The 21929-nt window shown below is 43.5% G+C and overlaps 2 protein-coding genes across 2 annotated transcripts in view; one reads left to right on the plus strand and one right to left on the minus strand.

Moving 5' to 3' along the window:
• The first annotated feature begins 623 nt into the window (after positions 1–623).
• bco1l (beta-carotene oxygenase 1, like) lies at positions 624–6955 on the plus strand. Its single transcript, XM_063877925.1, has 11 exons — positions 624–760; positions 1395–1523; positions 1602–1731; positions 3918–4065; positions 4136–4283; positions 4479–4699; positions 4819–5085; positions 5165–5267; positions 5361–5455; positions 5556–5667; positions 5751–6955. Exons 1-11 carry the CDS (start codon positions 697–699, stop codon positions 5903–5905), a joined length of 1572 nt encoding a protein of 523 aa, XP_063733995.1. The 5' UTR covers positions 624–696; the 3' UTR covers positions 5906–6955.
• Positions 6956–7610: 655 nt separating this feature from the next.
• Positions 7611–21929, minus strand: part of eif5b (eukaryotic translation initiation factor 5B) — a 32412-nt gene continuing 18093 nt past the window's right edge. The window contains exons 13-27 of the mRNA XM_063877959.1: positions 20899–21197; positions 20705–20812; positions 20514–20624; positions 20316–20383; positions 19857–19998; positions 19652–19783; positions 19327–19509; positions 11309–11470; positions 11103–11234; positions 10893–11024; positions 10714–10790; positions 9826–9990; positions 9563–9701; positions 9323–9484; positions 7611–8183 (exon numbers count right to left, since the gene is read on the minus strand). Coding sequence (XP_063734029.1) covers positions 8076–8183; positions 9323–9484; positions 9563–9701; positions 9826–9990; positions 10714–10790; positions 10893–11024; positions 11103–11234; positions 11309–11470; positions 19327–19509; positions 19652–19783; positions 19857–19998; positions 20316–20383; positions 20514–20624; positions 20705–20812; positions 20899–21197 — 2120 coding nt within the window. The 3' untranslated portion in view covers positions 7611–8075. The remainder of the gene's footprint in view (positions 8184–9322; positions 9485–9562; positions 9702–9825; positions 9991–10713; positions 10791–10892; positions 11025–11102; positions 11235–11308; positions 11471–19326; positions 19510–19651; positions 19784–19856; positions 19999–20315; positions 20384–20513; positions 20625–20704; positions 20813–20898; positions 21198–21929) is intronic.

Here is a 21929-nt window from a genome sequence, read left to right on the forward strand (position 1 = left end):
TTATCTGATTTATTTTTTATGATTCAAATCCAAGGGCCCTTCAAAGTAAAAGCACAGGCAATAAATCGGATAAGCAGGAAACATGTTGAGTCATGTTGATTGGACCCATTTGATTTATTTTAGAGGATGATGAGCAGTGGTCGGAAAGGAAAAGGCTCCTACTATTTGTCATACTTGTACTTGACTGGAGTATTTTCATTAATGCTTCACATACTTTTACTTTCCTGCATTTCAGAGGCCCTTTTTTGTACTTTTCACTACATCTATTTATTTAAGAACTGGCTGAACATTACAACAACTGAAATACAACTTGAAAATGGAAGGATATATTATGTTATGATGCTTTGACTTTGGAAATACCACAGAGAACTTTTACTTACATTTTCTTAACACGTGTACTTCTATTTAAGTAATATTTATTTTAGGACCCTACTGTTTCTACTTTTACTTCCCTAAAGGATCTTCTTCCACCACTGGATTTTTATTTTCTTCTTAAAGTCTTTAAAGAGCTTAGCCCCACAGAGGCTTTTATTGTGAAAAGCCGGGTGAAGTCCACAAATCGCTCAATCCTCAGAGTCTCTGTAATGAATGATGAAATGTCACGTAGACGGCCGGAGGCTTCATAAGACCAGCCGCTCTGAGGGGGGGAGCAGTCTGAGCAGAGGTGCATACTGGGAAGTACATACTAGGATCAACATGGAGGAAATATTCGGGAAAAACGGGATGGAGACCCCGGAGCCGGTGAAGGCCGAGGTCACAGGTGACACTGCAGATATTTAAAAAATACTTTCAGTTTTTAGAATCTGTTTTTCTATTTCTATTTTTACTATTAATTTATAATTTAAGAAACAAAGTATTGTCCCTTTTTATGTGAAATATGGTTTTAATGTTTGTTGCATTTAAAAATGTGCATATAAATAATAGATTATTATTATTAGGTATTATTGTTACGTATTGGTATTAAATATGGTGGTTATATATTATTATATTGGTATTAAATATGGTGGTTATATATTATTATATTGGTATTAAATATGGTGGTTATATATTATTATATTGGTATTAAATATGGTGGTTATATATTATTATATTGGTATTAAATATGGTGGTTATATATTATTATATTGGTATTAAATATGGTGGTTATATATTATTATATTGGTATTAAATATGGTGGTTATATATTATTATATTGGTATTAAATATGGTGGTTATATATTATTATTATATTGGTATTAAATATGGTGGTTATATATTATTATATTGGTATTAAATATGGTGGTTATATATTATTATATTGGTATTTTATTATCATTGCTATTTTATATTTGAAGTTTTTTTTTACACTTAGTGCTTGATTAAACATGGTGTTTACCTGTGACCTTTGACCCCAGGCGTCCTCCCACCGTGGCTGCAGGGCTCTCTGCTGAGGAACGGACCCGGCCTCTTCTCTGTGGGAGACTCCCAGTACAACCACTGGTTTGACGGGATGTCCCTCATCCACAGCTTTACCTTCAGCCGCGGTGAGGATAGGAAGAATTAACGTACAGAAACATCCAATAATACCCTCAGCGATGTTAACCCTCTACCTGCTGTTCCAGGTGAGGTCACCTACAGGAGCCAGTTCCTGAAGAGCGAAACCTACAAGAAGAACATCAAAGCTGACCGGATCGTCGTCTCCGAGTTCGGAACCATGATCTACCCGGACCCCTGCAAGAACATCTTCTCACGGTACGAGACACTTAAAGATCCAGTTCAGACCATCCAAGACACTTATAGATCCAGTTCAGACCATCCAGGACACTTATAGATCCAGTTCAGACCATCCAGGACACTTAAAGATCCAGTTCAGACCATCCAAGACACTTATAGATCCAGTTCAGACCATCCAAGACACTTATAGATCCAGTTCAGACCATCCAGGACACTTATAGATCCAGTTCAGACCATCCAGGACACTTATAGATCCAGTTCAGACCATCCAGGACACTTATAGATCCGGTTCAGACCATCCAGAACACTTATATATCCAGTTCAGACCATCCAGGACACTTATAGATCCGGTTCAGACCATCCAGAACACTTATAGATCCGGTTCAGACCATCCAGAACACGTATAGATCCAGTTCAGACCATCCAGAACACGTATAGATCTGGTTCAGACCATCCAGAACACTTATAGATCCGGTTCAGACCATCCAGAACACTTATAGATCCGGTTCAGACCATCCAGGACACTTATAGATCCGGTTCAGACCATCCAGGACACTTATAGATCCAGTTCAGACCATCCAGAACACTTATAGATCTGGTTCAGACCATCCAGGACACTTATAGATCCGGTTCAGACCATCCAGGACACTTATAGATCTGGTTCAGACCATCCAGGACACTTATAGATCCAGTTCAGACCATCCAGAACACTTATAGATCCGGTTCAGACCATCCAGAACACTTATAGATCCGGTTCAGACCATCCAGGACACTTATAGATCCGGTTCAGACCATCCAGGACACTTATAGATCCAGTTCAGACCATCCAGAACACTTATAGATCTGGTTCAGACCATCCAGGACACTTATAGATCCGGTTCAGACCATCCAGGACACTTATAGATCCAGTTCAGACCATCCAGAACACTTATAGATCCAGTTCAGACCATCCAGAACACTTATAGATCTGGTTCAGACCATCCAGAGCACTTATAGATCCAGTTCAGACCATCCAGGACACTTATAGATCCGGTTCAGACCATCCAGGACACTTATAGATCCAGTTCAGACCATCCAGAACACTTATAGATCCGGTTCAGACCATCCAGGACACTTATAGATCCAGTTCAGACCATCCAGGACACTTATAGATCCGGTTCAGACCATCCAGAACACTTATAGATCCGGTTCAGACCATCCAGGACACTTATAGATCCGGTTCAGACCATCCAGGACACTTATAGATCCGGTTCAGACCATCCAGGACACTTATAGATCTGGTTCAGACCATCCAGAACACTTATAGATCTGGTTCAGACCATCCAGGGCACTTATAGATCCGGTTCAGACCATCCAGAACACTTATAGATCCGGTTCAGACCATCCAAGACACTTATAGATCTGGTTCAGACCATCCAGGACACTTATAGATCTGGTTCAGACCATCCAGGACACTTATAGATCCGGTTCAGACCATCCAGGACACTTATAGATCCGGTTCAGACCATCCAGGACACTTATAGATCCGGTTCAGACCATCCAAGACACTTATAGATCCGGTTCAGACCATCCAGGACACTTATGGATCTGGTTCAGACCATCCAAGACACTTATAGATCCGGTTCAGACCATCCAGAACACTTATGGATCTGGTTCAGACCATCCAAGACACTTATAGATCCGGTTCAGACCATCCAGGACACTTATGGATCTGGTTCAGACCATCCAAGACACTTATAGATCCGGTTCAGACCATCCAGAACACTTATAGATCTGGTTCAGACCATCCAGGACACTTATAGATCCGGTTCAGACCATCCAGAACACTTATAGATCTGGTTCAGACCATCCAGGACACTTATAGATCCGGTTCAGACCATCCAGGACACTTATAGATCCGGTTCAGACCATCCAGGACACTTATAGATCCGGTTCAGACCATCCAGGACACTTATAGATCTGGTTCAGACCATCCAGGACACTTATAGATCCGGTTCAGACCATCCAGGACACTTATAGATCTGGTTCAGACCATCCAGAACACTTATAGATCTGGTTCAGACCATCCAGGACACTTATAGATCCGGTTCAGACCATCCAGGACACTTATAGATCTGGTTCAGACCATCCAGAACACTTATAGATCCGGTTCAGACCATCCAGGACACTTATAGATCTGCTTTATGAATCTGTTTTCCTCCCAGGGTCTTCACACACATGAGCAACATCATCCCGGACTTCACGGACAACAACCTGATCAACATCATCCGGTACGGAGAGGACTACTACGCCTCGTCGGAGGTCAACTACCTGAACCAGATCGACCCGGCCACCCTGGAGACCGTGGGCAGGGTACGTTATCCTGCAGACGCTGGTCAGGGAACAAACACCTCCATCAGTAAAACCCTGATCCTTATCTCAGATCAACTACAGGAACCACATCGCTCTGAACCTGGCCACGGCCCACCCTCACTACGACAGCAAAGGCAACACCTACAACATGGGCACCTCCATGATGAACTTCGGCCTCCCCAAATACGTCATCTTCAAAGTCCCGGGCGATGCTTCAGGTGCGTTTCTCAGGCTGATCCAACCCTTTCAACACGTTAGGTTAACCTTAGTTATGGGAGACTGGTCTTTATCTAATTGGTTTACAAATCAGATGAGATCAATCAGCAGACTCAAACCTACAGAGATATTATCGTGACAGAAGAGTGTTTACAGATTCCTCAGCGATTTTACGTCACATGATATCTTTGTTCCAGATAAGGAGCGTAGGAAGCCGGCGCTGAGGAAGGTGGAGCAGATATGTTCCATCCCGTTCCGCTCGACGCTCTTCCCGAGCTATTACCACAGCTTCGGCATGACGGAGAACTACATCGTGTTCGTGGAGCAGCCGTTCAAACTGGACATCATGAAGCTCGCCACCGCTTACTTTAGAGGCGTCAACTGGGGCAGCTGCCTCAAGTTCGACAAGGACGACATCGTGAGTCGGACTGCTGATAATGATAATAAACCCCCCCATGCTGGAAACCATTCTGCTGTCAGGAGGTGAGAGAGGAAGCAGTGAAGCACCTTTGTTTGTTTGTTTACCTCTCTCCGCAGACTTTGTTCCACGTCGTCAACAAGAACACGGGGAAGGCGGTGTCCACGCGTTTCTACGGCGATGCTCTGGTGGTCTTCCACCACATCAACGCGTACGAGGCGGACGACCACCTGGTGTTCGACCTGATCAGCTATAAGGACAGCAAGCTGTACGAGATGTTCTACATGCACAACATGAAGCAGGACGCCAGCAGTTTTATGGAGGCCAACCGGAGCGTCTGCATCCCCGACGCCCTGAGGTTCGTCCTGCCTCTCGCCGTCAGCAAGGTACCGTCCGACTCAACGCCTGAAACACAAAGACGATACGACTTGTTTCAGAGTTCATAAAGCTTGTGTTTCCCTGGAGGCTCTCAAAGGGTCCAATCTGGTGACTCTGGAGGGAGAGGCGGCGACGGCGGTGATGAAGGAGGACGGATCCGTCTACTGCCAGCCGGACTTCCTGTTCAAAGGTTGGTTTACTGTCAGCGGGGGGTCGCTGAAGGATTACAAGTAACAGAGATTAGAACAACTAACTTTCACTAGCTAACGAGTCTTCATTCTAGGTCTGGAGCTCCCGGGCATCAACTACAACTTCAACACCAAGAAGTACCGATACTTCTACGCGTCCAAAATGGAGTTATCCGCTCATCCAAGCAAAGTACAACAACGAGCGAAACATCGTCAAGAAATCATAAATCATCTCCCAATCCGACAACTTGGTCCGGAATAAACCTTTGAAATACTTTCTCGTCTGACAGATCGCGAAGTTCGACATCTTGACGAGGAAACTCGTGGAGTGGCATCAAGAGAACTGTTTCGCCTCGGAGCCGGTATTCGTGGCGTCTCCAGGAGCCGAGGAGGAAGACGACGGTGACGCAGCTAATGCGAACGCTAATGCTAAGCTTAAAGCAAACGGCGGTTCATTTAACGGCTTTCCTTCGTTTTCTTTTCAGGTGTGATCTTATCATCCGTGATCTCTCCGGACCCGAACATCTCACCCTTCATGCTTGTCCTCGACGCCCAATCCTTCAAGGAGATCGCCCGGGCGTCCATCAGCGCTCACGTCCACTTGGACCTCCACGGACTTTTCATCCCCGCCACCGTGTGACGCAATGACACGTATTTGTTGTTTGTAGATTCTGTTTCTCTACAGTTTCACCTGGCAGGAAATGGAGAGCATTGGGCAGCAGCATAGTGTAGATTAAGGTTAGACCAGCTTGAATGTAGTTTTTAACTTAGGTAAAGAAAGGAAAAATAACTAAATGAAATATTTAAAAAATATATTTAAACAGAAATAAAAAAAACGTGTTTAATTAAATGGTTACAATTTTAATACATGTATTATATTCATGTGAAGAGGTCTATCTTAAACCTGGCAATCACAGAAATGACCCTTTTGTTGGATTAGAAAACTTTATCCAAAGATGCGATTTAAAAAGTTTCTCATGTGTTCAATATGATTTATTACCTTTACTTTATCCCGTTGTTATTTTGAACAAGAACGTTGTGCTTTATTCCTGTTCACTTGTTTCAGTGTTACAGTAAAGCTCTTGGTCTCGATATGTTGACTTTTGCCGTCTCAATTAATTAAATGTTAAAAATCTTAATTTTTCTACATTTGGTTTGTCGTTATTGTGATTTCTTTAAAGATATGTAAAAGTGAACAAACACTTCAAAGCTTCACGTGATTATTTTTTATTTGTATTGTGTTCTGTCTTTATCTATTATGCTTCTGATGTTATGTAGCCAAAGCTGTTTTCCCTGTAACAAGGACACCTACTGGTGTACCTCGGTATTGCACCATAAGTGCCTTTATTTCGCCTCGTAAGTCATAACGAGTTCAGTTCAGCACAAGTAGTTCCCACGGTCAGATCCCAGGAGTAGAGACGTCCGTAAATTTGTTGCTATACTAAATATCCATTAAATATATGATATACTATATTATAATATATTCATTTATGTAGCATGTCGAGCAAATTAGTTGTTAGTTGTTTAAACGGTGCTATTGTATTGAGAGGTGTTAATGTAACTAGCCTGCTAATTTCATGTAGCTCGTGGCTATCGTCCTCATGTAGCTCGTGGTGATTTTGTGTAGCAATTTGACACATGGTAATTTTATGTTTTGTGCTTACTTTTAGTTTTACGGAAAGATTGAATGCTGTACTTCAGTAAAACTCTATGCAAAGGAAATTCTGGAGCCTCACTCATCTTTTCAGTTATCGATCTGCCGAACTGTTCCAAGCACGTAACGGCTAGGGCAGAATATATTGCAAATATCCAACATCATGGGAAGCGTCTGTCTGTTTTGAAGAGCGTATCTTTAGAAATGTCTCTCACACACTGCTCTTCATTCATGGACGTTTCTGCATCTAAAATTGACTGACCTTGAACGCACCACGAGGGAGTTTAAAACCCAGATCGCTGCTCTTGAACGCAACTCGACTAAAAGCTTTTCAGGTTTTCAGATTTTTGAAAAAGAGAATGAAGTAAATCGCAAAGAAATGAAAAACAGCTGTTATTAACCAGTAAGCATTCAGTTTATGGTATCCAATCAATTAAATATCCTACAGGACAATTTAGCAGAAAATATTCAGACATTCTCCGACATTATGAAGACAAATGACATTAGTAAATCTCCCTGAATATTGTATCTGGTTTTCTCGTACATTTTTCTGATCCTTCTTTGTTTTAGTTTTTATTTAGCCTCCACTGGCCCCAACATGCCATCCCATTAAACTCTAATTTATTTGATATGTTTTAGTGTTTATTTTGATGTCGGTCTGACAGCCTAAGACAGGAACAGGAAACAGAAGTGAAACTGCAGGAATTCTGTAATTTATTTTATCAGCAGAAACATTTTAAAATCCTGTTTTTCATCCAAACGTCCAGAGAGTCCGAAGCTGCTGAAGGGTTTGGTGTTTGAGAAAAAAATCCTTTCTTCCTCCTGGTCTAGTTCACTACAAATCCCACAATGCACCTGGGATCCTTGATATGCTCGTTAAGTCGGGAGGAGAGAGCGCAGCCAGCCCAAATCAGAGAAGAAACACAACGTTGATGCTGAAGAACAGGCACGTTGGAATACTGTGTGTGTGTGTGTGTGTGTGTGTGTGTGTGTGTGTGTCACTGTTTACAACAGTGGAAAGAACTGTTCGTTTCTCACAGAAAAACACTTCACGTCTTTTTTCAGGTTTTCTTTTTTTTACTTTTTCCAGCTTCATCTGAGGGTGTGTGTGTGTGTGTGTGTGTGTGTGTGTGTGTGTGTGTGTGTGTTTGCTCCCTCAGATGATCTCGAAGGTCTTCTTCAGCTCCATGATCAGCTGCCAGTCACTTTTCTGCATCTCGTCTCTGAACCAGTTCTTCAGAGCGTCGATGGACGCGCGTGTGATCTGAAACAAGCAGAGATGTATTCATTAACAACAAAACTTTATAAACAGTAACGGTGTTTACCACCAATCATTCAGCAAGACAAGGTTTGAAGTTCTCCATATCCCTCTTCCTGTTTCCTGTAGTTTAATAACCCTCTTCCTGTTTCCTGTAGTTTAATATCCCTCTTCCTGTTTCCTGTAGTTAAATATCCTGTTTCTTGTAGTTTAATATCCCTCTTCCTGTAGTTTAATATCCCTCTTCCTGTTTCCTGTAGTTTAATATCCCTCTTCCTGTTTCCTGTAGTTAAATATCCCTCTTCCTGTTTCCTGTAGTTAAATAACCCTCTTCCTGTTTCCTGTAGTTTAATATCCCTCTTCCTGTAGTTAAATATCCCTCTTCCTGTAGTTAAATATCCCTCTTCCTGTAGTTAAATATCCCTCTTCCTGTTTCCTGTAGTTTAATATCCCTCTTCCTGTTTCCTGTAGTTTAATATCCCTCTTCCTGTTTCCTGTAGTTTAATATCCCTCTTCCTGTAGTTTAATATCCCTCTTCCTGTTTCCTGTAGTTTAATATCCCTCTTCCTGTTTCCTGTAGTTTAATATCCCTCTTCCTGTTTCCTGTAGTTAAATATCCCTCTTCCTGTTTCCTGTAGTTTAATATCCCTCTTCCTGTTTCCTGTAGTTTAATATCCCTCTTCCTGTTTCCTGTAGTTTAATATCCCTCTTCCTGTTTCCTGTAGTTTAATAACCCTCTTCCTGTTTCCTGTAGTTTAATAACCCTCTTCCTGTTTCCTGTAGTTTAATATCCCTCTTCCTGTTTCCTGTAGTTTAATAACCCTCTTCCTGTTTCCTGTAGTTTAATAACCCTCTTCCTGTTTCCTGTAGTTAAATATCCCTCTTCCTGTTTCCTGAAGTTAAATATCCCTCTTCCTGTTTCCTGTAGTTTAATATCCCTCTTCCTGTTTCCTGTAGTTTAATATCCCTCTTCCAGTTTCCTGTAGTTTAATAACCCTCTTCCTGTAGTTTAATAACCCTCTTCCTGTTTCCTGTAGTTTAATATCCCTCTTCCTGTAGTTTAATAACCCTCTTCCTGTTTCCTGTAGTTTAATATCCCTCTTTGTAGTTTGCTAGTTTTGTAGTTCTTCAGCGGTTCCTCTCACCTTGGTGACGAGGATGTCGGTGGCTTCAAAGTGCCGCCCATACATCTTGGGCGACTCCCCGGGGATGGGCTCGATCTTGATGCAGACCTCCTGCCCCTTCTTGGCGCTTTCCACAGATTTATGGTTCATCTCGATACTCGTCACGATGCCGATGTCCACGAACTACCAACAGATCAATGTTAGTAATAAACATTCACGTATATGTAATTTAATATGTATATTAATATTAGAGTGTCTCACCCCTTTCCCCGGGACGCAGAGCGGCGTCCCCTGTCTCAGGACCCCAGCCTCGATGGTGACCCCCATCACGATGGGGTCTCTGGAGTTAAAGATGAACTGAGGGAGGACCTTCACCTTCGCCGGGAACACCGCGATGTTCCTGAGGACACACGCGGATTAAGTGTTTATTCATAAGTGTTTCTTAGAAGTTAAATAAAGTCTGAAATTGGTAATAAAGCAGCAGACAGTGAGTTTTATCAGAGGTCACGTAGTACTAGTCATACTTGAACTCGTCCTGCTTGGCCTTCTTGTAGTCCTCTCTGTATTTGGTGAAGGCGTCGAACAGGTGATAGATGATCTCTGCAGAGAAAATCCGGACGCCCAGACTGTCGGCCATCTCCTGACTCTCTCTCTCCACCTTCACGTCGAACGCCAGGATCACTGCGTACCTGAACACACCACAAACACTGTTATTACAGAGATCTAAGCCGATTCACCGGGTACATGAACGCACCACACACACTGTTATTACGCATATCTAAGCCGGGATCCCAGGGTACCTGAACGCACCACACACACTGTTATTACAGAGTTCTAAGCCGAGTCACCGTGTACCTGAACGCAGCACACACACAGTTATTACACAGATCTAAGCCGAGTCACCGGGTACCTGAACGCAGCACACACAGTTATTACACAGATCTAAGCCGAGTCACCGGGTACATGAACGCAGCACACACACAGTTATTACACAGATCTAAGCCGATTCACCGGGTACATGAACGCACCACACACACTGTTATTACGCATATCTAAGCCGGGATCCCAGGGTACCTGAACGCACCACACACACTGTTATTACAGAGTTCTAAGCCGAGTCACCGTGTACCTGAACGCAGCACACACACAGTTATTACACAGATCTAAGCCGAGTCACCGGGTACCTGAACGCAGCACACACAGTTATTACACAGATCTAAGCCGAGTCACCGGGTACCTGAACGCAGCACACACACAGTTATTACACAGATCTAAGCCGAGTCACCGGGTACCTGAACGCAGCACACACAGTTATTACACAGATCTAAGCCGATTCACCGCGTACCTGAATGCACCACAAACACAGTTACTACACAGATCTATGCAGAGTCACAGGAGGAATCTGTACGTACTGGACGTCGTGCTCCAGCATGGTGGACGCCCTCATCACGTCCTTCTTGTGCACCGGGCCGATGTTGATACCGGCGTACTGCAGAGGGAGGTCAGAGGTCAGAGCAGTACGGACTACACATCTGGAACATGGTGCACATTATGAATATATATTATAGATAAAGGGGGTCTCGGTTCTCACAGGGACTTTGGAGGTCCGCAGGAACTCGAGCAGCGCCTCCAGAGAGCCCAGCGTGGAAGCCTGGACGTACACTCCTTTCTCCTCCAGCTTTATGGAGCTCAGCGTCTGCTTCAGCTCCCGCACCAGCTCGTCCTGAGAGAGTCACATATGTGAATAAGAGAGAGAGAGAGAGACAGCGAGAGAGAGTGTGTGTGTGTGTGTGTGTGTTACCCTGAGGACAGGGACCTCGTCGTCTTTGTAAGCGACAAGCAGAGGCAGCCCGGCGAGGGTCTTCTCCAGGTCCTTCCCCAGGATCTTGACCCCCTGCGCCGTGCAGACCTCCTTGTGCTTCTCGTACTGACTCTGCAGACGCCATGAACACATAATTAAAAACCACACAGGCTGCAGAGGCTTTTATTGTGAAGGAGCAGCTGTACCTTGACTCTGAGCTCCTTGAGTGGGGGGGGCAGCAGCAGCCCTCTGATCTGGGTTACGATTGGCCCCTCCACCCCCGGCACGATGATGGTCTCTCCCTCCCGCAGGGTCCCGTTGATCAGGATCACATCGATGGTGGTTCCCATCCCGGGGAGAGCTTTCACCTGGAGACACGTTCAGCCGTCACTTCAAAATAAGAGCCTCTTACCCCCAGAGTTTCACAATAAGAGTATCTTCTTACCCCCAGAGTTTCACAATAAAAGTCTCTTCTTACCCCCAGAGTTTCACAATAAGAGTCTCTTCTTACCCCCAGAGTTTCACAATAAGAGTATCTTCTTACCCCCAGAGTTTCACAATAAAAGTCTCTTCTTACCCCCAGAGTTTCACAATAAGAGTCTCTTCTTACCCCCAGTTTCACAATAAAAGTCTCTTCTTACCCCCAGAGTTTCACAATAAGAGTCTCTTCTTACCCCCAGAGTTTCACAATAAGAGTCTCTTCTTACCCCCAGAGTTTCACAATAAGAGTCTCTTCTTACCCCCAGAGTTTCAAAATAAGAATATATTCTTACCCCCAGAGTTTCACAGTAAAAGTCTCTTCTTACCCCCAGAGTTTCACAATAAGAGTCTCTTCTTACTCCCAGAGTTTCACAATAAAAGTCTCTTCTTACCCCCAGAGTTTCACAATAAGAGTCTCTTCTTACCCCCAGAGTTTCACAGTAAGAGTCTCTTCTTACCCCCAGAGTGTCACAATAAAAGTCTCTTCTTACCCCCAGAGTTTCACAATAAAAGTCTCTTCTTAACCCCAGAGTTTCACAATAAAAGTCTCTTCTTACCCCCAGAGTTTCACAATAAGAGTCTCTTCTTACCCCCAGAGTTTCACAATAAAAGTCTCTTCTTACCCCCAGAGTTTCACAATAAGGGTCTCTTCTTACCCCCAGAGTTTCACAATAAAAGTCTCTTCTTACCCCCAGAGTTTCACAATAAGAGTCTCTTCTTACCCCCAGAGTTTCACAGTAAGAGTCTCTTCTTACCCCCAGAGTTTCACAATAAAAGTCTCTTCTTACCCCCAGAGTTTCACAATAAAAGTCTCTTCTTACCCCCAGAGTTTCACAATAAGAGCCTCTTCTTACCCCCAGAGTTTCACAATAAAAGTCTCTTCTTACCCCCAGAGTTTCACAATAAGAGTCTCTTCTTACCCCCAGAGTTTCACAATAAAAGTATCTTCTTACCCCCAGAGTTTCACAATAAGTCTCTTCTTACCCCCAGAGTTTCACAATAAGAGTCTCTTCTTACCCCCAGAGTTTCACAATAAGAGTCTCTTCTTACCCCCAGAGTTTCACAATAAAAGTCTCTTCTTACCCCCAGAGTTTCACAATAAGAGTCTCTTCTTACCCCCAGAGTTTCACAATAAAAGTATCTTCTTACCCCCAAAGTTTCACAATAAGAGTCTCTTCTTACCCCCAGAGTTTCACAATAAGTCTCTTCTTACCCCCAGAGTTTCACAATAAGAGTCTCTTCTTACCCCCAGAGTTTCACAATAAAAGTCTCTTCTTACCCCCAGAGTTTCACAATAAAAGTCTCTTCTTACCCCCAGAGTTTCACAATAAAAGTCTCTTCTTACCCCCAGAGTTTCACAATAAGAGTCTCTTCTTACCCCCAGAGTTTCACAATAAAAGTCTCTTCTTACCCCCAGAGTTTCACAGTAAGAGTCTCTTCTTACCCTCAGAGTTTCACAATAAGAGTCTCTTCTTTCCCCCAGAGTTTCACAATAAAAGTCTCTTCTTACCCCCAGAGTTTCACAATAAAAGTATCTTCTTACCCCCAGAGTTTCACAATAAGAGTCTCTTCTTACCCCCAGAGTTTCACAGTAAAAGTCTCTTCTTACCCCCAGAGTTTCACAATAAGAGTCTCTTCTTACCCCCAGAGTTTCACAATAAGTCTCTTCTTACCCCCAGAGTTTCAGAATAAGAGTCTCTTCTTACCCCCAGAGTTTCACAATAAGAGTCTCTTCTTACCCCCAGAGTTTCACAATAAGTCTCTTCTTACCCCCAGAGTTTCACAATAAAAGTCTCTTCTTACCCCCAGAGTTTCACAGTAAGAGTCTCTTCTTACCCTCAGAGTTTCACAATAAGAGTCTCTTCTTTCCCCCAGAGTTTCACAATAAGAGTCTCTTCTTACCCCCAGAGTTTCAGAATAAAAGTCTCTTCTTACCCCCAGAGTTTCACAATAAAAGTATCTTCTTACCCCCAGAGTTTCACAATAAAAGTCTCTTCTTACCCCCAGAGTTTCACAATAAAAGTCTCTTCTTACCCCCAGAGTTTCACAATAAAAGTCTCTTCTTACCCCCAGAGTTTCACAATAAGAGTCTGTTCTTACCCCCAGAGTTTCACAATAAGAGTCTCTTCTTACCCCCAGAGTTTCACAATAAAAGTATCTTCTTACCCCCAGAGTTTCACAATAAGAGTCTCTTCTTACCCCCAGTTTCACAATAAAAGTCTCTTCTTACCCCTAGAGTTTCACAATAAGAGTCTCTTCTTACCCCCAGTTTCACAATAAGAGTCTCTTCTTACCCCCAGAGTTTCACAATAAGAGTCTCTTCTTACCCCCAGAGTTTCACAATAAGAGTCTCTTCTTACCCCCAGAGTTTCACAATAAGAGTATCTTCTTACCCCCAGAGTTTCACAATAAGAGTCTCTTCTTACCCCCAGAGTTTCACAATAAAAGTCTCTTCTTACCCCCAGAGTTTCACAGTAAGAGTCTCTTCTTACCCTCAGAGTTTCACAATAAGAGTCTCTTCTTTCCCCCAGAGTTTCACAATAAAAGTCTCTTCTTACCCCCAGAGTTTCACAATAAAAGTATCTTCTTACCCCCAGAGTTTCACAATAAGAGTCTCTTCTTACCCCCAGAGTTTCACAGTAAAAGTCTCTTCTTACCCCCAGAGTTTCACAATAAGAGTCTCTTCTTACCCCCAGAGTTTCACAATAAGTCTCTTCTTACCCCCAGAGTTTCAGAATAAGAGTCTCTTCTTACCCCCAGAGTTTCACAATAAAAGTCTCTTCTTACCCCCAGAGTTTCACAATAAGTCTCTTCTTACCCCCAGAGTTTCACAATAAGAGTCTCTTCTTACCCCCAGAGTTTCACAATAAAAGTCTCTTCTTACCCCCAGAGTTTCACAGTAAGAGTCTCTTCTTACCCTCAGAGTTTCACAATAAGAGTCTCTTCTTTCCCCCAGAGTTTCACAATAAGAGTCTCTTCTTACCCCCAGAGTTTCAGAATAAAAGTCTCTTCTTACCCCCAGAGTTTCACAATAAAAGTATCTTCTTACCCCCAGAGTTTCACAATAAAAGTCTCTTCTTACCCCCAGAGTTTCACAATAAAAGTCTCTTCTTACCCCCAGAGTTTCACAATAAAAGTCTCTTCTTACCCCCAGAGTTTCACAATAAGAGTCTGTTCTTACCCCCAGAGTTTCACAATAAGAGTCTCTTCTTACCCCCAGAGTTTCACAATAAAAGTATCTTCTTACCCCCAGAGTTTCACAATAAGAGTCTCTTCTTACCCCCAGTTTCACAATAAAAGTCTCTTCTTACCCCTAGAGTTTCACAATAAGAGTCTCTTCTTACCCCCAGTTTCACAATAAAAGTCTCTTCTTACCCCCAGAGTTTCACAATAAGAGTCTCTTCTTACCCCCAGAGTTTCACAATAAGAGTCTCTTCTTACCCCCAGAGTTTCACAATAAGAGTATCTTCTTACCCCCAGAGTTTCACAATAAGAATCTCTTCTTACCCCCAGAGTTTCACAATAAGAGTCTCTTCTTACCCCCAGAGTTTCACAATAAGAGTCTCTTCTTACCCCCAGAGTTTCACAATAAGAGTCTCTTCTTACCCCCAGAGTTTCACAATAAGAGTCTCTTCTTACCCCCAGAGTTTCACAGTAAGAGTCTCTTCTTACCCCCAGAGTGTCACAATAAAAGTCTCTTCTTACCCCCAGAGTTTCACAATAAAAGTCTCTTCTTACCCCCAGAGTTTCACAATAAAAGTCTCTTCTTACCCCCAGAGTTTCACAATAAGAGTCTCTTCTTACCCCCAGAGTTTCACAATAAAAGTCTCTTCTTACCCCCAGAGTTTCACAATAAGAGTCTCTTCTTACCCCCAGAGTTTCACAATAAAAGTCTCTTCTTACCCCCAGAGTTTCACAATAAGAGTCTCTTCTTACCCCCAGAGTTTCACAATAAAAGTCTCTTCTTACCCCCAGAGTTTCACAATAAGAGTCTCTTCTTACCCCCAGAGTTTCACAATAAAAGTATCTTCTTACCCCCAGAGTTTCACAATAAGAGTCTCTTCTTACCCCCAGAGTTTCACAATAAAAGTATCTTCTTACCCCCAGAGTTTCACAATAAGAGTCTCTTCTTACCCCCAGAGTTTCACAATAAGTCTCTTCTTACCCCCAGAGTTTCACAATAAGAGTCTCTTCTTACCCCCAGAGTTTCACAATAAAAGTCTCTTCTTACCCCCAGAGTTTCACAATAAAAGTCTCTTCTTACCCCCAGAGTTTCACAGTAAGAGTCTCTTCTTACCCTCAGAGTTTCACAATAAGAGTCTCTTCTTTCCCCCAGAGTTTCACAATAAAAGTCTCTTCTTACCCCCAGAGTTTCACAGTAAGAGTCTCTTCTTTCCCCCAGAGTTTCACAATAAGAGTCTCTTCTTACCCCCAGAGTTTCAGAATAAAAGTCTCTTCTTACCCCCAGAGTTTCACAATAAAAGTATCTTCTTACCCCCAGAGTTTCACAATAAAAGTCTCTTCTTACCCCCAGAGTTTCACAATAAAAGTCTCTTCTTACCCCCAGAGTTTCACAATAAAGTCTCTTCTTACCCCCAGAGTTTCACAATAAGAGTCTCTTCTTACCCCCAGAGTTTCACAATAAAAGTATCTTCTTACCCCCAGAGTTTCACAATAAGAGTCTCTTCTTACCCCCAGAGTTTCACAGTAAAAGTCTCTTCTTACCCCCAGAGTTTCACAATAAGAGTCTCTTCTTACCCCCAGAGTTTCACAATAAGTCTCTTCTTACCCCCAGAGTTTCAGAATAAGAGTCTCTTCTTACCCCCAGAGTTTCACAATAAAAGTCTCTTCTTACCCCCAGAGTTTCACAATAAGTCTCTTCTTACCCCCAGAGTTTCACAATAAGAGTCTCTTCTTACCCCCAGAGTTTCACAATAAAAGTCTCTTCTTACCCCCAGAGTTTCACAGTAAGAGTCTCTTCTTACCCTCAGAGTTTCACAATAAGAGTCTCTTCTTTCCCCCAGAGTTTCACAATAAGAGTCTCTTCTTACCCCCAGAGTTTCAGAATAAAAGTCTCTTCTTACCCCCAGAGTTTCACAATAAAAGTATCTTCTTACCCCCAGAGTTTCACAATAAAAGTCTCTTCTTACCCCCAGAGTTTCACAATAAAGTCTCTTCTTACCCCCAGAGTTTCACAATAAAAGTCTCTTCTTACCCCCAGAGTTTCACAATAAGAGTCTGTTCTTACCCCCAGAGTTTCACAATAAGAGTCTCTTCTTACCCCCAGAGTTTCACAATAAAAGTATCTTCTTACCCCCAGAGTTTCACAATAAGAGTCTCTTCTTACCCCCAGTTTCACAATAAAAGTCTCTTCTTACCCCTAGAGTTTCACAATAAGAGTCTCTTCTTACCCCCAGTTTCACAATAAAAGTCTCTTCTTACCCCCAGAGTTTCACAATAAGAGTCTCTTCTTACCCCCAGAGTTTCACAATAAGAGTCTCTTCTTACCCCCAGAGTTTCACAATAAGAGTATCTTCTTACCCCCAGAGTTTCACAATAAGAATCTCTTCTTACCCCCAGAGTTTCACAATAAGAGTCTCTTCTTACCCCCAGAGTTTCACAATAAGAGTCTCTTCTTACCCCCAGAGTTTCACAATAAGAGTCTCTTCTTACCCCCAGAGTTTCACAATAAGAGTCTCTTCTTACCCCCAGAGTTTCACAGTAAGAGTCTCTTCTTACCCCCAGAGTGTCACAATAAAAGTCTCTTCTTACCCCCAGAGTTTCACAATAAAAGTCTCTTCTTACCCCCAGAGTTTCACAATAAAAGTCTCTTCTTACCCCCAGAGTTTCACAATAAGAGTCTCTTCTTACCCCCAGAGTTTCACAATAAAAGTCTCTTCTTACCCCCAGAGTTTCACAATAAGAGTCTCTTCTTACCCCCAGAGTTTCACAATAAAAGTCTCTTCTTACCCCCAGAGTTTCACAATAAGAGTCTCTTCTTACCCCCAGAGTTTCACAATAAAAGTCTCTTCTTACCCCCAGAGTTTCACAATAAGAGTCTCTTCTTACCCCCAGAGTTTCACAATAAAAGTATCTTCTTACCCCCAGAGTTTCACAATAAGAGTCTCTTCTTACCCCCAGAGTTTCACAATAAAAGTATCTTCTTACCCCCAGAGTTTCACAATAAGAGTCTCTTCTTACCCCCAGAGTTTCACAATAAGTCTCTTCTTACCCCCAGAGTTTCACAATAAGAGTCTCTTCTTACCCCCAGAGTTTCACAATAAAAGTCTCTTCTTACCCCCAGAGTTTCACAATAAAAGTCTCTTCTTACCCCCAGAGTTTCACAGTAAGAGTCTCTTCTTACCCTCAGAGTTTCACAATAAGAGTCTCTTCTTTCCCCCAGAGTTTCACAATAAAAGTCTCTTCTTACCCCCAGAGTTTCACAGTAAGAGTCTCTTCTTTCCCCCAGAGTTTCACAATAAGAGTCTCTTCTTACCCCCAGAGTTTCAGAATAAAAGTCTCTTCTTACCCCCAGAGTTTCACAATAAAAGTATCTTCTTACCCCCAGAGTTTCACAATAAAAGTCTCTTCTTACCCCCAGAGTTTCACAATAAAAGTCTCTTCTTACCCCCAGAGTTTCACAATAAAAGTCTCTTCTTACCCCCAGAGTTTCACAATAAGAGTCTCTTCTTACCCCTAGAGTTTCACAATAAGTCTCTTCTTACCCCCAGAGTTTCACAATAAAAGTATCTTCTTACCCCCAGAGTTTCACAATAAGAGTCTCTTCTTACCCCCAGAGTTTCACAATAAAAGTATCTTCTTACCCCCAGAGTTTCACAATAAGAGTCTCTTCTTAACCCCAGTTTCACAATAAAAGTCTCTTCTTACCCCCAGAGTTTCACAATAAGAGTCTCTTCTTACCCCCAGAGTTTCACAATAAGAGTCTCTTCTTACCCCCAGAGTTTCACAATAAGAGTCTCTTCTTACCCCCAGAGTTTCACAATAAAAGTCTCTTCTTACCCCAGAGTTTCACAATAAGAGTCTCTTCTTACCCCCAGAGTTTCACAGTAAGAGTCTCTTCTTACCCCTAGAGTTTCACAATAAGAGTCTCTTCTTACCCCCAGAGTTTCACAGTAAGAGTCTCTTCTTACCCCCAGAGTTTCACAGTAAGAGTCTCTTCTTACCCCCAGAGTTTCACAGTAAGAGTCTCTTCTTACCCCCAGAGTTTCACAGTAAGAGTCTCTTCTTACCCCTAGAGTTTCACAGTAAGAGTCTCTTCTTACCCCCAGAGTTTCACAGTAAGAGTCTCTTCTTACCCCCAGAGTTTCACAGTAAGAGTCTCTTCTTACCCCCAGAGTTTCACAGTAAGAGTCTCTTCTTACCCCTAGAGTTTCACAATAAGAGTCTCTTCTTACCCCCAGAGTTTCACAGTAAGAGTCTCTTCTTACCCCTAGAGTTTCACAATAAGAGTATCTTCTTACCCCTAGAGTTTCACAATAAGAGTCTCTTCTTACCCCCAGAGTTTCACAGTAAGAGTCTCTTCTTACCCCCAGAGTTTCACAGTAAGAGTCTCTTCTTACCCCTAGAGTTTCACAGTAAGAGTATCTTCTTACCCCTAGAGTTTCACAATAAGAGTATCTTCTTACCCCTAGAGTTTCACAGTAAGAGTCTCTTCTTAACCCCAGAGTTTCACAATAAGAGTATCTTCTTACCCCCAGAGTTTCACAGTAAGAGTCTCTCTCACCTCCATGACCTGCGCCCGCAGCTCGTCGCAGTGAGCTAGCCTGCGTGCTAGCATGGTCTGCGTCAGATCCACCAGCAGCGCGATGAGGTTCCCCATCCCGTCCCCGCTGTGCGCCGACGTGGGAACCAGAGACACGAAGGTCCGGGGGTCTTTGTTCTCGAAGAACAGGGCGGCGTTCAGACCCTGAACACAAAGAGAACTCAGTAAAGGGAGACCTCAGAGGATTTAGAGATACTGTAATATGATAAAAATATAGATGAAAGAGTATAACCCGCCCCTAAGGAAAGGGAGGGCTGTGATTGGTCGACAGCGCTATGATTGACACCTGCTGGGCGAACTCCACGATGATGCTCTTGGCTCTCTCGTCAAACTCGTCCTTCGTGTTCTTCTTCTGCTTCTTCAGCGTCGCCACCACGTCCGTCTCCGGGCTGCGCTTCCAGTCGTACAGGCGGTCCACCTGACACAACAACAACGTCAGACAACAGTCAATAGGAAGTGGAGGAGGAGGAGGAGGAGGAGCAGGGTCCCACCTTGTTAAGGGCCACGATGAAGGGGCACTTCTTCTCCTTCAGCAGGTTGATGGACTCCAGGGTCTGAGGCTCCAGGCCGTGCATGATGTCCACCACCAGGATGGCGATGTCACACAGAGAGCTGCCGCGGTTCCTCAGGTTACTACACACACACACACACACACACACACACACACACACACACACACACACACACACACACACACACACACACACACACACACACACACACACACACACACACACACACACACACACACACACACACACACACACACACACACACACACACACACACACACACACACACACACACACACACACACACAGTCTGGTAGGTAGTTTTTTGGCTCTTTTTGGCAGTTTTTCAGTCCTTTATCCTCCAGAGTTTCACAATAACAGTCTCTCTTACCTTAAATGCCTAATATCTGTCTGTGTGTGTGTGTGTGTGTGTGTTACCTGAAGGACTCGTGCCCAGGTGTGTCGATGATCAGCATGCCGGGGATCTTCAGGTTCTCTTTGTCAAACTACACATACACACACACACACCCCTCAGATGACTATGTAATAACGACATGATAGAGTGTGTGTGTGTGTGTATTTGTGTGTGTGTGTATGTGTGTTGTATGTGTGTGTGTGTGTGTGTCTGTCTCGTACATTCTTCACCATCCTGGTCTGCTCCTCGATGGTCTCTCTGGGGACGTTCGTCGCTCCGATCTGCTGCGTGATGCCGCCGGCCTCGCCGTCCTGCACGTTGGTGTGTCGCAGCTGCATACACACACACACACACACACACATCAGTCCATTGATCTAACCTGGAGAGACAGTATTAAATAAACGCTGATCACCTTGTCGAGGATCTTGGTCTTCCCAGTGTCCACGTGTCCCAGGACGCAGACCACCGGAGACCTGAGGCGGTCCAGGTCGATGTTCCTCATGTTCTCCGCTCTGCGCTTCTGTAAACAACACAGGGGAGTCAGAGGCCTCCTCCTCCCCTTCCTCCTCCTGCTCCCTCTCCTCCCTGCTGTGCCCCCCCCCTCACCTCGATCCTCCTCTTGGCCCGGTCGTACAGGAGCTCCTCCTTCGTTCTCCCGTCGTCGTCGTCGCTGCTGCTGCTCTCGTACTCGCTCTCCTTCCTCTTCTTCCCGTGATGGTGATGATGAGGAGGAGGAGCTGTGGGCGTCTCCTCCTTCTCCTCCTCCCCGTCCTCCTCGCTCTCGTCTTCCTCCTCGTCTTCCTCCTCCTCGTCCTCCTCCTCCTCCTCCTCTTCCTCCTCGCTGCCTGCAGGCTGAGGAGCAGCGGAGGCGTCTTCCTTCACCTCGATGTGGACCTTCTTTAACTCTGATCAGGGAAATGTTCCATATTATTACTTCTGTTATTTATGAACCTGCTTTTTTTATGTGCGTCTTATTAAACATTTCTGTAATGAATCTCAAACTATAAAACCAAAGTATCCCCGAGCTGATGGCAGGTTTTTACTTTTGGGCACTTTTAATCAAAGCCATAGGAGAGTCTGCTTTCCGACGGTCCTTGAACACAACAAAAACCTTTAGAGCAGGGCTATTCAATTACAAATTTAGTTGGGCCAAATTTTCAAACCAAGATATTGAGCTGGGCCAGACATTCTGGGCAGCCAGTAAGCAGCAGGTAATAACACATTTTAAGACAACACAAATGAATGTATTGAAAAACAAGTCATATTTATTCATTGTTTCCTTCTTAAATGTGCTCACATCTAACACAGGAACATCAAAAGTACATACAAAAATAAAAAAGCTATAACTAAGCAAAATCTTTGGCAGTAGCAACACTTTTTTCCACTTTTGGTCACACCTGACCGAGGAACATCTCAAAGACAAACAAAGTAGTGCACATTGGCAGTAACGTTTGTTTCCCTTTAGGAATAAAATGTGCTCACATCTTACCCAGGAACAGGTCAAGGTACCTCACATTAAATAGTGCAACGTATTACAAATAACACCAGTATCCATTTTGAAACAAAACTAAATACTGTGGTCATATATGACCCAGGCACATCACAAAGTGCATGTAACAGAATTAAAAGGAACCATC

This window comes from Eleginops maclovinus, chromosome 24 (genome assembly GCF_036324505.1).
Source record: "Eleginops maclovinus isolate JMC-PN-2008 ecotype Puerto Natales chromosome 24, JC_Emac_rtc_rv5, whole genome shotgun sequence".
NCBI lineage: Eukaryota > Metazoa > Chordata > Actinopteri > Perciformes > Eleginopidae > Eleginops > Eleginops maclovinus.

Bases quoted from the DNA above. Each gene is read 5' to 3' on its own strand.
- bco1l (XM_063877925.1), top strand. From the start codon at position 697: ATGGAGGAAATATTCGGGAAAAACGGGATGGAGACCCCGGAGCCGGTG. The intron at 761-1,394 runs GTGACACTGCAG...CTTTGACCCCAG, and splicing joins GGTGAAGGCCGAGGTCACAG to GCGTCCTCCCACCGTGGCTG. The intron at 1,732-3,917 runs GTACGAGACACT...TTTTCCTCCCAG, and splicing joins TGCAAGAACATCTTCTCACG to GGTCTTCACACACATGAGCA.